At 48.9% G+C, this 13,257-nt stretch overlaps 1 protein-coding gene across 3 annotated transcripts in view; it reads left to right on the top strand.

The window, feature by feature from the left end:
* Positions 1-796: 796 nt before the first annotated feature.
* The window catches only part of IRAG1 (inositol 1,4,5-triphosphate receptor associated 1), a gene marked incomplete at its 5' end in the record, with an annotated part of 128,146 nt that continues 115,685 nt past the window's right edge, over positions 797-13,257 (top strand). For all 3 annotated transcript variants that reach the window (XM_080688407.1, XM_080688406.1, XM_080688405.1), the window contains one exon: positions 797-863. In XM_080688407.1, the coding sequence (XP_080544533.1) occupies positions 797-863 (67 nt within the window). The remainder of the gene's footprint in view (positions 864-13,257) is intronic.

Raw genomic sequence — 13,257 nt, 5'->3', positions numbered from 1 at the left:
GAAAGAGTAAGGACAGGGTGTGGACTTCCAGGAGAGAGGCAGCCTTTCCTCACCTGTGTCTGGGAAGGAGCAGGAAATAAACTTGTGCTGATGGACACCTGTGAGATGCTGGCACTGTGCTAAGCCTTCCAATATTATTTCATTTAATTCTCTTACAACCCTATGAGTTAGGTACAATCACTATTATTCCCACTTTAGAAATGAGGAGACTGAGGCTGCACAATGTTCAGACAATAAGGCTGTGGAACAGGGGCACAGCGATCGAAGGCCCTGGGGCTGATGCCAGGTCTCAGATTAGCTGAATCTCCCAGGCCCTTCTCTCTGATAATCCCAAGGGTTTAAGGTGGGAGCAGCCCCCACTCACAAGTCCCTGGGACAGGAAATGTTCCCAGTTTCTCCTGGCTTGAGGCCAGGGTCCTGTCTAGGCTCCCATGCTTGCTGAGGAGTCCAGGCTGGGAGGCAGATCTGCAGAGCTCCCTTGGTCCCCAGCTGGCCAGGACAGTGCCCAGTGGCATGAGATGCCCAGGGGTTTTGCCATGTGCTGCGTGGGTGCCCATGGGAGGGGCCCAGGGCCAGTTGCTGCCTGGCAGGCCCAGCCTGCCCTGAGCCCTGGGCCAGTCTGGTTAGCTTCCCCTGCCCTTAGCCCCCTGAGCCAGGCCAGAGGGGGCCAGAGAGGGCTCCCGGAGGAGCTCTGGGCTCTAAGTCCCAGCCCCTCGGAGGAGGCGGGCGGCTGAGGCTCTGCAGCCAGAGACTTCTCAGCTCTGAGCTCCGGAGCCAGATGTAACATTGACCTTAAATGGTAAAAGCTCCCCAGAGTGAAGAGAGGCTGGCCAGAGGAGGAACGGGGAATAACTCAGTTTTAGGTAAGTCGTGCTATATCCAAGAATAACCTGCCTCTTCAGCTGGGAAGCAGAGGGAAACTTCTCCTCCTTAAAGGTACAGGGTTGTGGGAGGGGGGCACTTGACTTTAACTTTCCCAGGTTGTTGGCTTTGTTGGGTGACATTTCAGCTGACTATTTTCATGTCCTAATTTTTCAATAAGAAGGGAATTTTGCCAGTCCTAACTTAACGAAATTGTGCTGCTTTTACTTGCTGTTGGAGAGCACACACAGGTTATGGTAAAAACGTGGATTCTTATAGGAGATCCCCACCCCCAGATTTCCTGTGGGCCCCTTTGGGGCAATTGAGTGTCCCTAGATTATGTGAGCCTGCACCGCCTGTGCCCCCTTTATCACCCCAGCTCTGCTTACTGTGCTGTTCTCTGCCCCCCAACCACCCACCTTGTGCACTGCCCCCATCCCCCGTGGTCCCTGTGCTGGCCTAGCCCTGTCTCCATCCTTCACCTGCCCTGTTTCTGTTCCTGCCTCTCCTGTCCTGTGGTTCGGTCACAGCTCATTTTTATCTCTATCCCCAACTCTCCTATCTCCAGCTTTGTCCCCCTGTGCCCTAACCCTGCTCCCTAGAGGGTGTGTGTGTGTGTGCCCAATCTGTCCCCAAGCCCTGCTCACCTCCAGGTGCTCGGTGTCAATCTATTCCTAGAGAGAGTGGCATGGCACCGAGGCTGGCTTTCTCCAAAGGAAAGGCCAGTGGGAGCCAGCGGGGCCCAGCTGGACTGCTCCCTCCTGCCCAGTAACCAGTTGTCAAGCCTAGAGATGCTCTGTAGTCTGAGTAAACAGTGTGAGTCTGGCACCCCTGGCCAGCACTCCTGCCTCCCAGAGCCACTGCTGTCGTCTTAACACTCTTCAGGCTGCTCTTTGGGGGGTCTCAGTGGGAAGTAAAGCAGGCCATGGGTTTGTCTGAGCTGGGTCTCCTGCAGGAAGAAGAAGGAAGCTCCCCAGAACTGCAAGGCTGGGAGCACTAGGGAGTCAGAGCCTGCTAAGGGTTCCCTTGTCCCCACCAGAGGGCAATGACAGGCTGGTGGAGCAAGTGGAGTTAACTCCTCCAACTTCACCCCAACATTTTTATGGGGAGGCAGCTCAGGTTAAGTGGCTTGCCTAAGGTCAGAGGCTAAGAAAGAGCAGAGCTAGGGCTCTAACCCAAGTCTGTGTGGCTCTAACTCCAGTGCTCCTGCCCCTCATCACAGATGGGAGTGAGCACTTCTGCTTTGAATATGTCTCCTGAGTTTTGATCTAATGGACAAAACAGTTGTCATCATTATGTTTGTTCTGTCCATGATTCAGTGGTGTCTCTGTGTGTGTGTGTGTGTGTGTGTGTGTGTGTGTGTTCACAGCTGATGTGTCTTCCTGTGTGCTTGGTGGTGAGGAGGACATTCCTGCATTCCCTCTAAGATCATCTGGGAGGTGTAATCATATGCCAGTTGCTACAACATGATCAATGATTCCCATCAACATGTTTCCCGAAGAGGAAAAAAAGCAAGCACGCTGTTCTTACTATGCATCAGACGCTGTTCTAAGCATGTCCCCTGCAGGAGTTCAAGGTTTCCACAACCCACAAAGCAGGGGCCATTATTACTGCTCTCATCTTGCAGATGGGGACGTTTTAGCACAGAGACATCACACAGCTAGCATTTGATCCCAGGCTGCCCATCTCTGGAGGCCCTAATCATAAGCAGTACCCTCTGCTCATCTCTGGTTGGTAGCAGGGCAGTTGGAGGAGCACCGGCTCCTCCAGGACTGCACCTGAGGCTTCCTACCTGCGTGTGGGGTCATGGGCTCCTTCCTTCAACTTCCTGCGTGTGGGGTCATGGGCTCCTTCCTTCAACTTCCTACGTGTGGGGTCATGGGCACTTTCCTTCAACTTCCTACGTGTGGGGTCATGGGCTCCTTCCTTCAACTTCCTATGTGTGGGGTCATGGGCGCTTTCCTTCAATACTATGAGGCCTCTGTCTTCACTTTTGTTTTACAGGGGAGGACACAAGTACTAGGGGATGTTAAATGACTTCCCAAGGCTACCCAGACACAGAGTGGGGGATTTCGTATTTTAGATGAGGAGAGTGATGGTTATGTAATACCTTCTGCTTGAAACTAATTGCTAGGTGGAGTGAGGGGGTGCTTATAATTTCAGGGTGAGGGGTTCTGTTTGTCTGTGAGAGGAAGCTCCATTCCATGCATGGTGGGCTTAACTACACTTAGGGTTCTCAGCTTCCCAAACTGTCCCCACCCTTTCCTTTCAGTCTTGGTAATACAGGGGATGGATGCACCCCACATCCCCAGTAGGAATGGAGACTGAGCCCCATGAAGGCAGAGACCGTCTCATTCTCTCCTGTGCGTCCTGCACCCAGAATGATGCTGGGAGTGTACCATGCTCAGGATCTTTTTTTCTTTCTTATGTAGAAATGGACAGAATGCTTATACAGTATATTCTGGTTAAATAGGGCCATAATGTTTGTAAGCATGAGGGTTTATAATGTATGTAAGCATGATGATCAGATTCTCCTAGTCTGGCTTCAGAGGATGCAAAGTGGGGGGTCTTAAGTAATCCACCCCCCTCCCTACCCTGTCACCGCTCCTGTGTAGCCCCATGGAGCCACTGGGCTGCCCCTCAGCCATGCCCTCTGTGGCTTGGCAGTCAGCAGGGAGATTCTGTTTGCTGACTGACGAAAAACAGAGGCATGGATGGAGGGGGAGGAGAGGTCTGGGAGCCCCCAGACTCTGTCCCTGCCCCTTGGGGAGCTTGTGAGTCAGGAGAGGGAGACAGAGAACTGAGTTCTTGTGTAGTAAATGTAAAAGGAGGAGAGAAAATCAATATAAGTTGAGTTCCTATCTGTGTCAGGATCTGTGCTAGAATGGCTATTTAATTTAGTCCTGTGATGGGACGAGGACGCTGCTGTGAGGGAGGTGAGGTGACATGCCCACAGGCACACAGCTGAGAGGTGTGAGTGGGGATTCCAGCTCAGGCCACCTCGGTCCCAGGTAGGCACTTCCTGTGTTAGATGCCACCCTGCCAGTTAGTAGCCTGCCTCTCTGCAGTTATCATGTGTCACAGTCCAAAAAATGGAAAAATGAAGAAAAGAGGGAGAGGGAGTGTAGTTGTTTGCTCTGTGCACCTTGCAGGCCAGACTCTGAGTTCAGGTGACAGCCCAGGGCACCCTCCCTGGATAGGCCTTCAGACCCAGAGTCCTAACAGGGGAGAAGTGACCTTGGAGAGCCCTACTTTTTCTGTGAGGCCCTTGCCAGGGGAGACAGAAAGCAGGTGACAGTCAGTCAGGCAGACAGAAAACCCCACTCCCATCGGCCACAGAAAACCAGTTTGTGAAGAATGGGTGTAATTGGCTCTGGTTAGTTTCTCCCTAGAATTTTTTATTTATAATTTTTACTCAAGAATTTTCCTGGTAATAAAAGTAATGTATGTTCTTTATTAAATTTTCTTGGAAAATGTAGAAATTGGTATAAGTAAGAAATAAATTACTTGGAAATAAATACAAAGAAATTTTAAAAATCCCTCCCGAATCCTTTTACCAAGAGATAAATATTATTAATAATATGGTGTGTTTCTTTATATGTCTCTATATTTTATAAAACTAGGGTCTTACTATATGTGGTTTTACAGTCAGCTTTAAAAAAATTTTTTAAAGACTTGATTTTTTAGAGCAGTTTTACGTTCACAAGAATATTGAATAGAAGGTGCAGAGATTCCCTGTATACCCTTGCCTCCACGCATGCACAACCTCCCCATTACCAACACCCTCCACAAGAGTGGTACATCTGTTACAACCGATGAACCTACACTGGCACATCATTATTATCTAAAGTCCAAAGCTTACGCTAGGGTTCATCCTTGGTGTTGTACCTTCTATGAGTTTATACACATGTATAATGACATGTACATACTATTACAGTATCATAGAGCATTTTCATTGCCTTAAAAATCCTCTGTGCTCCACCTATTCAGCTCTCTTCTCCTAACCCGTTGCAAGCACTGATCATTTAACTGCCTCCATAGTTTTCCTTTTCCAAAATGTCATATCATTGGAATCATATAGTGTGTAGCCTTTCCAGAATGGCTTCTTTCATGTAGTAATATGCATTTCAGGTTCCTCCATGTCTTTTCATGGCTTGATAGCTCATTTCTTTTTAGCACTGAATAATATTCCATTGACTGATGGACCACAACTTGTTTATCTACTCACCTAATGAAGGACATCTTAGTCTGCTTTTTAAGTGAACATTCTATCACCATCATTTTCCCAAGTCATTAAAGATACTTCAAAGTATGATTTTTCAATGGTTGTCTAATGTAGAGTAATTTTAGTTGTGCAACAGTTTAGTCATCATTCCTCTCATTAGACATTTACACATGTTTCTTTGGGGACAGTCTCATGATGGCCTTTCCATATGTTTATGGAATTTGGAAACTTGGCTCTCAGAGACGGGCTTGTTCGGTGTGCCCATGGCGTGGGCTGCAAGATGCTGATAAGTGGGATACTGACTCAGCCTAAGCACGCAAACTCACATCAGAAGAACATTGTTCCCCTTTGAGTTCTTTTCAGTCCTTTGCTGAAGGAGAAAGCCTCCATCTGAGGCATCCAGAAGTGAGGGGTGCCGCAAGACTCCCAGTGCTGCAACGGGAAGTCCAGGCCAGGCGGGACAAGTGTTCCCTTGGCCTGAGCCTGGAGTGCTTTCTCCATCTTTTGGATACTCATGTGTCTCCCTTCTTGACAAAATGAGAGCAAGCCTCAGGCCCGGAACCTTTGTCAGGCAATTGCTAGAATTTAGTAGCTGTTTTCATTTAATTCACTTTTACTATTCCTCTCTATTAGTGGTATAAGTGGTACTGATTTTACAGTAGAGATATGAGGTTTCCTTTTAAAATAAATGTAATGACAAGAGTAGCTAACACTTAGAGTGCTTGTGTGTGGTAGATACTGTTTTATAAAAATACTACAGGCCGGGTGCACGAATTCGTTCACAGGTGGGGTTCCTCGGCCTGGCCAGCGATTGGGGCCAATCGGGGCCATCTAGCCCAGTCCCGATCAGGCTGATGGGGCTGGCTAGCTGGGCAGAGGGACTGCGGGAAGTTGGCTGTGGGAGCTGCACTGACCACCAGGGGGCAGCTCCTGTGTTGTGCATCTGCCCCCTGGTGGTCAGTGCATCATCATAGCGACCAGTAGACAGGTTGAGAGGTTGAGCAGTCATAATGGTCGCTTAGGCTTTTATATATATAGATATTTTTATTGGTTTTAGAGAGAGGGGAAGGGAGAGGAAGAGAGATAGAAACATCAATGATGAGAGAGAATCATTGATCAGCTGCCTTCTGTATCTCCCCACCTCCCACTGAGATCGAGCCCACAACCTGGGCATGTGCTCTGACCAGAAATCAAGCCATGATCTCTTGGTTCATGGGCCGATGCTCAACCACTGAGCCATATCAGCTGGGCTGCTAGGTACTGTTTTAATACTTTACCTGCAATATCTCACTTAATCCTTATAGGAATCCCCTAAAGTAGTTACCAGTATTATCCCTGTTATACAGGTGGAGAAACTGAAGCACAGACAGATTAAGTATCTTGCTCAACAACACAGAGCTGGTAAATGGCAGAGCTGGGATTTCAACCCTGGCTTTCTGGCTATTGCTAGTCAAATTAAAGAATATTAAGTCAATAAATTCATAAGTGGCACACAGACGTGGCAGAAACTATGAGGATGGTGTGCAGATGACTCAAGTTTAGGAAACGCTGGCTTAGAGGAAAACGGGTTCTATGAGCAGGGGTACCAGTGAGTGCAGGTGTGGGGAAGCTGAGCCACCCTGGCTAACCAGGGAAAGTTAGGAACCTGTGGCCTGGCAGGAGATGCTGAGAGGACGAGAAGATACACTGTTCATGGGGGGCTATAGGTCTGGGACGGGGTGCAGTGGGCACGGTGGCCATCCTGGAAAGGACACACAGAGGCCAGAGGGAGTTCTGCCACTGACAAGCTAACAGAGAGGATGTTTCTAGAGAGTCCAAGATTCCTAGTTCATCAGAAAGAGAAGAAAACCGGAAACACCCTTGACTTTGCTCATACAGGTATAGTCAAAAGAGCGTTGGCCCCAAGTTGGGGCTGAGTTCCGCATTGACCAATCTCCCCTCATTGTCACAGTGGGAGAGGACGCCACGTGCTAGAGGCAGCACAGTGCCACTGCTGACCCACTGTACACCTCAAGCTACACCTAATCTCTCAAGTCTCAGTTTCCCCTCCTGTAAAATGGAGATAAAGTAGTGCCCACTTTGCAGGGTTAAGTTTCTTATCCCAGTGTCTGTTCTCGGCAAACAGTAAAAGTTAGCTGAGACTGTTCCTAGTCTCTATCTATCCCCCTTCACAGATTCCATCCGGGAGACTTCTGCACTGGGTTTGAGGTTCTGACTGCCCATAATCCTGGGTCCCATTCTCACCTTCATTTAATACCCCAAGGAGAGTGGCAGACTTATTCTTTAGATGATTGGCCATTGGTGACAGGTAGGGTATTAAGGAGGCCCAGTGAACATCACCTCCCTCCTTTGATTAATTTCTAAAGCTTGTTGAGAAGTCAGTCTAATATCACCCTGTGTCAGAAAGCTGGTATTGGAGAATGTGGTTTACACCCGCAGCAAGTAGGCTTTCTAATATTGAATGAAGCGGACTTACCCCCAGCCCTCTGCAGTGTCCTCTGCTGGAGGCAGGTTCCTTTCAATCTTGGTGCAGGTAGAGCACAGCAGAATGAATGTGTGTTCCTTGCAGGTTGCTCATTCCTAAGAAAGGGAAGAGGAAAGACAGTGGAAGTCTTCCAGTATCCATTTCTGTTGCCACTTTGTAAGCTGAAATGAAGACAGTGTATAAGCAGGGCTCCGGGGATCTAGACTTGGCTCTGTCTCTTAGATGTTGTGCCCTTGAGCAAATCTCTTCTTCCTTCCCAGGCCTTGGTTTCCTCATCTGGGAACTGCTTACCTCCCAAAGCCTAGTGACTCACCCCCGTAGTCTCATGTTTGAAGCCCCCCCAGAGCAATAATGGTATCAGATACTGCGTCTGTGACAGGGAGGGCTGCAGGTGTGTTAGAAAACTCAGCTATTATTGCTTATTCTCTAAAAGCCCTATGCAGTGCCTTTAGGGACAGTCAGAACCAGACAGGTCCAAAGGAAATGGAAGGCTGTGTTTTTAAGAAAACACTCACTGCTGAAGGGAATGCCTATTCACTCTCTTGTTAACAAGGCATTTGACTCATGCTTTGGACATTTGCTGCTCAGATCAGAGACGGTAGTCTTATGTTCGTCATTAACAAAAGCAGCCTCTGGAGCCTGGTCCCACTTCCCTCACACCATAGGGCCAGCTACACTGGGCTCTCCAGCTCTGGGAGCAGGTGGGGGGCAGGGACACAATTGGATTTCAGTCGTTTGGAAGAGATGAACCTCACAGGCACCAGAATATGGGGGGCCTTCAGGAGACACTGAGTACACCTAAGAGCTCCCTAAGTGGAGAAGCTCTGGGAAGTGAGGAGACCCAGGGACATGGTCTGGCAGCTAACTACCATGTGCATGGCACGTCCTCAGATGGCATCTCTTGTGTTTTCTGTGTGACCTTCATGATTTCACAGTTCTGTGCCCTGAGATAGCATAGCCTCTCCCATCCCACCGCCAGGGCCATGTTAGGATTTTTAGGGGCCCTATTAGACACGTTTGTACTTAAGAAATTTATTTTATAACTCTGTCGGTGGAGATAAATATATCAATGTTACCTATGGAAACATTTTCTTTGACTAAATAGTTCATGTTGTCTTCTGATTTGAAAAGAAAAGAGAATATATATATATATAAGAGAATATATATATAATTGATTTTTTACAGAGAGTAAGGGAGAGGGATAGAGTTAGAAACATCAATGAGAGAGAAGCATCGATCAGCTGCCTCCTGCACACTCCCTACTGGGTATGTGCCTGCAACCAAGGTACATGCCCTTGACTGGAATCGAACCTGGGACCCTTCAGTCCACAGGCCGATGCTCTAGCCACTGAACCAAACCAGTTAGGGCAAAATGAGAACATTTTTGTGGGCACTAGGCACTGTTTCTCCCAGACTTTCTGGAGGTCAGCCCTGCCCCATCACCTTATAGCCAGAGCATGGTCTAGGGACCCGCAGCATCAGCACCACCTGGGAGTTTGTTAGAAACACAGACTCAGGCCTCCAGAGTCAGCGTCTGAGGCTCAGCAAGACCCCCAGGTAATTCATGTTCATGCTATAGTCTGAGGCAAGCTGCCTATCACAGTTGCCATGTACTACTGGGAATATTTGAATGACGGCGCACTGTATCCCAAATTACAGCAAGAAGTTTAATAACAGAAAATTCTATAGGAAAGAAATACCTGGCATTAAATGGCCATGTCAATGCCAACAATTCCTAGATGGCCCTGCCAAAATGGTTCTCCTCTCTTTCCCAGTCAATGCTTTCTCTGCCACTCAGTGCAGAGGTGAGACCCGGGAGAGGGGCTGCATCGGCTTCTGAGTTAGTTCTTCCAGCTTTCCCATGAGCACTTGGCCTCCAGAGCCATCTTGGCAGAGGAAGAGATGGATGCAGTAGGCAGACAGCTCTTGGCCTCAACCCAGAGGTGACACACAGTCTGTTGGCCAGAGCTAGTCACACCTGCCCCCGCACCCACTCCAACCAACTGCAAGGGAGTCTGGGAACTGCAGAGAGCACAGGAAGATTCAGGAAGCACTAACCATCTCTGCCATGGGCAGAGAATTAGTAAGGCCAGTACCAGCTCCTGCATAGCCTGAGGCCTTCTGGGGGCTAGGCATTAAGGAAGTCCTAGAAAAACTAGGAGAATTCTTTCAGAAGCAAAGGCACGCTCTCCACCAGGGTCTTACATCTGCAACAAGGCAGAGTGGAGCATCAGTTGGCCAACAGAGGAAAAAGGCTTTGGCAAGTAGGGTCATCCAGGAATTCTTGGCATCCCACTTAATGCTGGCTATATGTTCCCTTAGGGTTTTCTGTTATAGAACTTCTCACTATAGGGCGGAGGTGGCCATCCTAATATACATTAGATCTAAGTCAGCAAGATGTACTTTCTTTTTTTTTTTTTTTAATTTTAATTTTTATTTTTATTATTTTTTTTAAATAAATCTTTATTCAGATTATTACAATTATTTCTCCTTTTTTCCCCCATAGTTCCCCTCCAGCCATTTCCCACCCCACCTTCTGCCCTTACCTACCCCCCACTGTCCTCATCCATAGGTGTATGATTTTTGTCCAGTCTCTTTATGAACCCCCCCATACCCCTTTCCCCCTGAGAATTATCAGCCCACTCCCTTTCTATGCCCCTGATTCTATTGTATTCACCAGATTATTCTGTTCCTCAGGTTTTTAATTCACTTGATTTTTAGGTTCACTTGTTGATAGATATGTATTTGTTGTTCATAATTTTTATCTTTCCTTTTTTCTTCTTCCTCTTCTTTAAGAATACCTTTCAGCATTTCATATAATACTGGTTTGGTGGTGATGAACTCCTTTAGCTTTTTCTTGTCTGTGAAACTCTTTATCTGCCCTTCAATTCTGAATGATAGCTTTGCTGGGTAGAGTAATCTTGGTTGTAGGTTCTTGCTATTCATCACATTGAAAATTTCTTGCCACTCCCGTCTGGCCTGCATAGTTTCCGTTGAAAAGTCAGCTGACAGTCGTATGGGTGCTCCCCTGTAGGTAACTAACTGTTTTTCTCTTGCTGCTTTTAATATTCTCTCTTTGTCTTTTGCTCTTGGCATTTTAATTATGATGTGTCTTGGTGTAGTCCTCTTTGGATTCCTTTTGTTTGGGGTTCTGTGGGCTTCCTGGACTTGTAAGTCTATTTCTTTCACCAGGTGGGGGAAGTTTTCGGTCATTATTTCTTCAAATAGGTTTTCAGTATTTTGCTCTCTCTCTTCTTCTGGCACCCCCATAATTCTGATGTTGGTACGCTTGAAGTTGTCCCAGAGTCTTCTTACATTATCTTCAACTTTTTGGATTTTATTTTTTGCTTTTTGCTTTTTCGGTTGAGTGTTTTTTGCTTCTTTGTATTTCAATTCTTTGACTTGATTTTTGTGTTCCTCTTGTCTGTTTTTGGGTCTCTGTATAATATTTTTTATTTCAGTCAGTGTATGTTTAATTTCTAGTTGGTCCTTTTTCATCTCTTCGAGGGTCTCGTTATATTTATCGGCCTTTTCTAGGATATTCTTAAAAAGCCTTATAACCGTGGTTTTGAATTCTATATCCAGTCGTTTGTTTTCCTCCATTTCTTTCGTTTGTGATCTGATTCTTAGACGCCGCATTTTCACTGCTTCCCTGAGTTGGTAGATTTGTGTGCTAGGTTTCCAATTTGGCCCAGTGGGTCTGCCTCCCCAGTTAACCTGAGGTGGACACTCTTGGTGCACCCCTTTGTGGACTGTGTGTACAGCCTTGTTGTAATTAAGTCTTTATTGTTGTTGGTATCACTGGGAAGAATTGACCTCCAGGCCAGTTGGCTGTAAGGATCAGCTGTGTCTATGCTGGGAGAAGTCCGGTGCTGGAGACAGCCTTATAGGATTAGACTTGCCAAATTGCAATAGCCTCTGTGCTCTGCTTGGATGGGGTGGAGTCTCAGTCTTGGCTTCCCATCAGCCTTGCCCTTGCTAGCACGTGTGTGCCTTCAGTCCTCTGCCTTCCCGGCTCCCGATTCTCCGCCCGAGAGTCCAGACTCCCCCCACAAGAGCGTGGGTCTCCGGGGGCTCGCCTGGAACTGGGGTTCACTGCAGTCAGAACTGGGGCTCACTTCAGTCAGAACTGGTGTTCAGTGCCGTCAGGAGCCTCTGACTCCCTTCCACTAGGGAAAGCCTGTGGCAGCCTCCGCAGCCTTTGTGCACACTGGCGCGAGCGGACTTTCAGTCTTCCGCCTTCCCCGGCTCCCGAGTCTCCGCCCGAGAGTCCAGACTCCCCCCACAAGAGCATGGGTCTCCAGGGGCTCGCCTGGAACTGGGGTTCACTGCAGTCAGAACTGGGGCTCACTTCAGTCAGAACTGGTGTTCGGTGCCGTCAGGAGCCTCTCACTCCCTTCCGCTAGGGAAAGCCTGTGGCAGCCTCCCGCAGCCTTTGTGCGCACTGGCGCGAGCGGACTTTCAGTCTTCCGCCTTCCCCGGCTCCCGAGTCTCCGCCCGAGAGTCCAGACTCCCCCCACAAGAGCGTGGGTCTCCAGGGGCTCGCCTGGAACTGGGGTTCACTGCAGTCAGAACTGGGGCTCACTTCAGTCAGAACTGGTGTTCGGTGCCGTCAGGAGCCTCTCACTCCCTTCCGCTAGGGAAAGCCTGTGGCAGCCTCCCGCAGCCTTTGTGCGCACTGGCGCGAGCGGACTTTCAGTCTTCCGCCTTCCCCGGCTCCCGAGTCTCCGCCCGAGAGTCCAGACTCCCCCCACAAGAGCGTGGGTCCCCGGGGGCTCGCCTGGAACTGGGGTTCACTGCAGTCAGAACTGGGGCTCACTTCAGTCAGAACTGGGGTTTTGTGCCGTCAGGGGCCTCTCACTCCCTTCCGCTAGGGAAAGCCTGTGGCAGCCTCCCGCAGCCTTTGTGCGCACTGGCGCGAGCGGACTTTCAGTCTTCCGCCTTCCCCGGCTCCCGAGTCTCCGCCCGAGAGTCCAGACTCCCCCCACAAGAGCGTGGGTCCCCAGGGGCTCGCCCGGAATAGGTGTTCAGTGCAGTCAGAACTGGGGTTCAATGCGGTCGGGGGCTCCCTTCCCCCTTCCGCCAGAGAAAGCCAGCCAGGCACTCCGCCACCCTTCCTCTCTGCGCGCACAAAGACCCTTTGCCGTACCTCCAATTCTCTGTGAGCTTTTCTCCTTCCTTCTAGTTGTAGAATTTTCACTCAGTCAGCTTTCCTGCGGTTCTGGATGGTGTCCGTTCTGTCTTTTAGTTGTAGTTTTGAAATTGTTGTGCGAGGCAGCAGTTTAGGTGTTTACCTATGCCGCCATCTTGGTTTCTCCAGCAAGATGTACTTTCAACGCCACTGAGATGTTGGGTCTGTTGCAGCAACTACTGTTAATGATCCCAATTTAATACCCAAGCGCTCTGGCCATGGGCCCCCTCTCCTGTTTCTCACAAAGGGCAGGACACTTACTACCTGTCACCGGTGCTGTCCCTTCTCTTCAGCTTTGCCATCCAGCTTCTCTGCCTGCTTAGAGCTCTAACCCCACCCCTCTGGGCCATGTCCCTGGATTAGAGGCCTGTTCTGTTCTCTGGTATAGGGAAGGAAACTCGAGATCCCAGTGAAGAGTAAGTTGGATTTAGAATCTCAATCTCTGACTCTCAGGTGCCCATCCGTGAGGAAGAAAAAACGAAGTAGAAGTCTTCT

This window comes from Plecotus auritus (genome assembly GCF_963455305.1).
Source record: "Plecotus auritus genome assembly, chromosome: 9".
Lineage (NCBI taxonomy): Eukaryota > Metazoa > Chordata > Mammalia > Chiroptera > Vespertilionidae > Plecotus > Plecotus auritus.
Note: the sequence above shows the minus strand (reverse complement) of the source record. Positions and strands in the feature narration are given on the sequence as shown.